The 4,528-nt window shown below is 41.5% G+C and overlaps 1 protein-coding gene across 2 annotated transcripts in view; it reads left to right on the plus strand.

The window, feature by feature from the left end:
• Positions 1–4,019, plus strand: part of LOC122557123 (cysteinyl leukotriene receptor 1-like) — a 29,486-nt gene extending 25,467 nt beyond the window's left edge. The window contains exon 2 of one of the 2 annotated variants that reach the window (XM_043704462.1): positions 1,464–4,019. In XM_043704462.1, the coding sequence (XP_043560397.1) occupies positions 1,507–2,586 (1,080 nt within the window). In that variant the 5' untranslated portion in view covers positions 1,464–1,506 and the 3' untranslated portion in view covers positions 2,587–4,019. The remainder of the gene's footprint in view (positions 1–1,463) is intronic. The other variant, XM_043704463.1, reaches the window with a different exon arrangement.
• Positions 4,020–4,528: the final 509 nt, after the last annotated feature.

Here is a 4,528-nt window from a genome sequence, read left to right on the forward strand (position 1 = left end):
GGGCCTATGCGGGTGCCCATGGCTACTCCTTTTGTTTGGAGGAAGTGGGAGGATTGGAAGGAGAAGTTGTTCAGGGTGAGGACCAGTTCAGTCAGTCGAAGGAGGGTTACGAAGAGGCAGGCATAGCTGGGGCCCATGTGGGTGCCCATGGCTACTCCTTTCGTTTTGGAGGAAGTGGGAGGATTGGAAAGAGAAGTTGTTCAGGGTGAGGACCAGTTCAGTCAGTCGAAGGAGGGTGTCAGTGGAAGGGTACTGGTTGGTACGGCGGGAAAGGAAGAAGCGGAGGGCCTTGAGTCCTTCGTGATGGGGGATGGAGGTGTACAGGGACTGGATGTCCATGGTGAAGATAAGGCGTTGGGGACCAGGGAAGCGAAAATCCTGGAGGAGGTGGAGGGCGTGGGTGGTGTCCTGAACGTAGGTGGGTGTTCTTGGACTAAGGGGGACAGGACAGTACAAATGGTTTATGGAACTGGCAAATACAAAACAATGAGCCTCATTGAGAAGTCAAGTTGACACATGCCTGCTTGTGCACATATGTGTCTGATCTTCAACCTCTGACAAATTCATCTTATTGAAAGTGCCACTCATTTGCCAAATTGACCCCAGCATATTCAAAACCAGCAACAAATGACAAGTCACTTTTCAAATATAAGTAATGTGCATGTCACCACCTCTCACAGTAGGAGCGCTAACTCTGATCTCCAGCATCTGCAGACCTCCCTTTCTCCCCAGCATATTCAAAACCAGCAACAAATGACAAGTCACTTTTCAAATATAAGTAATGTGCATGTCACCACCTCTCACAGTAGGAGCGCTAACAAATTTACACTTAGCACATCTCAGAATGCTGCCTCCAGCAAGTGAACTTTAATTAACCGCAAGAAATCACAAAAGTAATAACCACTACTTGAGTGATTGAAATTCTCTCAATTCTCCTGTAAACCAACCTATTTGTTATCAATTGTCCCATCTTTCAAAAGCCTACAACTTTGACCCCCCCTTCTTCTATCTCTTCATCAAGTTCCATCTCAGTGTGAGATAATGAATTTTGAAGAAGAGTCATTATTGAAGTCAAAACATTAACTCTCTTTCCCTTTCTAGGTCACTGCCAGATTAGCTGAGTCTCTGCAGCACTCTTTTTGTGAGATTGCACCACTCTCTTCTACAGCATTTTGGGTCTACAGAGGTGCTACACAATTGCAATTGTGAGCAATTACAAGCATCTTATCCCTTGAAGTTAAAAAGTGGCAACAAAGTCATAATAGAATGGGCTAAATAAGAACAGTAAAAACAATATATTATATTCAATTGCGAGATATCTCCAAATGGTTTTTTGAAACCAAATGTTCCCAAAGAGACAGGTTTCCAACGTTCACAGTCATGCTGTACCTTAGAGTAAATGCAGAGTTTTGGTGAGACAGATGCCTTTGGTTTAATTGTTTCTCATCATTTTTTTTGTCCAGTGTAGACTCTGAAGACATTTCCTTTGAACAAACAGCTTCAAAAATGGCTGAAGGAACAAATCCGATCGCAGCAAACTATTCGTGGAACATGTCCTGCCCGTCGATTGATGATTTCCGGAATCAAGTGTATTCGACAGTATACTCCCTGGTCTTTGTGGTGGGCTTGTCAGGAAATGCCTTTGCTCTGTTTGTACTGGTGAGAACGTTCAAGCAGCGAACAGCCTTCAACATCTATATGCTCAACCTGGCAGTGTCGGACATGCTGTGTGTTTGCACCTTGCCCTTACGTGTGGTTTATTACGCTTTCAAGGGCAGGTGGATCTTTGGGGACTTTTTGTGCAGAATCAGCTCTTACTCTCTCTATGTCAATCTGTACTGCAGCATTTTCTTCATGACCGCCATGAGCTTCAATCGTTTCCTGGCCATTGTGTTCCCTGTTAAGAACCTGAAAATAGTCAATGTTAAGAAGGCCAAGATAGTTTGTGCTGTGATATGGATTTTTGTCACTGTTACCAGCAGTCCGTTCCTTTTGTCAGGCTCCCACAAAGAAGGAAACAAAACAAAGTGCTTTGAACCACCGGCTGGTAAGCATAAACAAGGCCTGAAAAGCCTGTTGATAATGAACTATATTTCGCTGGTTTTAGGCTTCATCCTGCCATTTCTCATCATTCTTGTCTGTTACACCTTCATTGTGAGGGCACTATTGAAAAGCACAGCAGCCATTCACAAGAAGAAAGCATCGCGCCAAAGAGCAGTGCATTTGATCATCATTGTGCTGGGTGCTTTCCTGATCAGCTTTATGCCCTATCACATCCAACGTACAGTGCACCTGCATTCCCTGCTGCAAAGCAACAGGAACTGTGATGGAATTGTTTACATGCAAAAGTCTGTGGTGGTCACACTCTGTCTGGCAGCTGCCAATACCTGCTTTGATCCACTCTTGTACTTCTTCTCTGGAGAGAACTTTAGACGGAGACTGACCAGTTCCTTCACGAGGAAGTCATCCGTATCCAGCAATCAGCTGTCAAACAAGAGGAAACGCTCATTAATGCGCGTTGAACAAGACAAATCAGATGAAGATTCTTTCAGCCCTGCTCGGGCAAATGGAAGCATGAGCAAGTGAATCTAAAGCTGTCGTGATACAGAATACACAGAAAGGAACTGAGCCTTTCAAGTGTGCAGTAACCTTTGCCCGAGTAGTGTTGCTATCACACAAAGCATATAGAAACCAAAATTCACATAAATGCAGAGATTCAATCTGTAGAAATTGAATGTAAAGCACACTTTCTGATTATAGAGTTCTTGTAGGTTTTTCAAAACTGTGCAGTAATTCATTGCAGTGTTCAAAAGATGGCTCATCACCATGAGAAAGCCTTTTTGTTGTGCTTGGTTTACAAACATATATAATTATGAAATCTATCTGAAAGGCATTTGACGATGAGTGAAGTGGATAGTTTGTGTATAAATCACTGGTCAAGTTATCATAGCTTTGCAATGGACCTTATTTGTTTTCGATTATGTGATTTAGATATCCATGTTAGGGTAATGAACACAGTGTCCAAATACTTCAACGTTATTTCTTCGGAAAAAGGTTGAAAGGGGATAAAATCCAATTCTTTAAACTTCTGAGAAGTCTCTGAGAGACTCAAAGCTACCTAGGATGTTGAGGATGAAATAGAGGGCATTTGTTTAAGGTTCACAAACCTCCACGTAGGATGCGAAGAGTTAGTTCTTATCTTTGAAACAAGAAAAATGAACCATTGAAAAAACCTTTTAGATACATCTGGGGAGGTCCCCAGTTGACAGTGTGTTTCAACATTACAGGGTTAATTGTGAATGATTGGAGGTCAGATGGACAAGTGAAAGATTATGATCCCATTAGGGATCAACAGTTAAAATCAGTCAGTCGATACTACACACAGCAAAAAGCTCCCAAATTGAATCATTTTTCTGTGTTGAAGTTTCTGATCTCAGCCAAGGTAGTCATTGAATGTTAACAATTGACATCAGCTGCCTATTCATCAATGTCTGCTGGGATGTACATATTCAGTCACTACTTTAATGCTCCCTTAAAAAGTCAGAACTCTGCTGACACTTTGACTTGAATTGTTTCCAGTCAGGTGGCTGTTGGAGAACATCAGTCACCCATTCAGATGAGCAAGAACATAGTATAATATGCTTGAGAGAGAGAAGTGACATGACAAAGAATAACAGAGATAAAGAAAAGGACATTAATAATTGCCAGAAGAAGTGCCTTGAATTTTCAAATGCTTTTTCTCCTTTAGTGCTTTCTTGACATTTTAAAAACCAAGGTCTATTTTGTTGAGATGCAAAATTTAAGTTTAGTGATAATCAGGTATTAAGTGTATGATTTCATCACAATGTGTGTGACAGTTTTGTTTATTTTTCATAAAGAAGATAAATCTTGTTTAACCATGCATTCACATAAATATACTGCCAAAACAGGTGGATTAAAGTAGATTTGTAAGTTACTTCCCATGTTTTGTACTTCAGTGGGAAGTTATGCTTATTGAAATAAAAATTTTCCAAAGTAAAGTCTTTGCAGGACAAAATCAATGGAGACAGTATAGGGTTGGGGAGTGGGAGTTTATGACAATATTTTGAATGATTTTTTATGTAACACTTTTCAGCATGGAAAAGTGGCATTGACTTTTTTCAGACTTTTTAACGTGCCTTTGAGTATTATGTTTAAGTTAAGGTAGCTGCTTAACTATGAATAGAGAAAGTGAGGACTACAGCTGCTGGAGATCAGAGTCGAGAGTGTGGTGATTCCTAATGAAGGGCTTATGCCTGAAACATCATTTCTCCTGCTCCTCGGATGCTGCCTGACCTGCTGTGCTTTTCCATCACCACACACACAACTATGAATGGAGTAGAAAAGGTCAAGTGTGCCACCCCATCTAGAAACGATTCAGCCCACATAGAACACCAAACCACCCTCCATCATTTAGTCTCCTACTGAAACAACCAGTGCCTAATCCAAGAAGCAGTGTACAATGGTTGGCACGGTGGCTCAGTGGTTAGCACTGCTACCTCACAGCGCC

The sequence above is a fragment of the Chiloscyllium plagiosum genome, chromosome 15 (genome assembly GCF_004010195.1).
Source record: "Chiloscyllium plagiosum isolate BGI_BamShark_2017 chromosome 15, ASM401019v2, whole genome shotgun sequence".
Classification (NCBI taxonomy): domain Eukaryota; kingdom Metazoa; phylum Chordata; class Chondrichthyes; order Orectolobiformes; family Hemiscylliidae; genus Chiloscyllium; species Chiloscyllium plagiosum.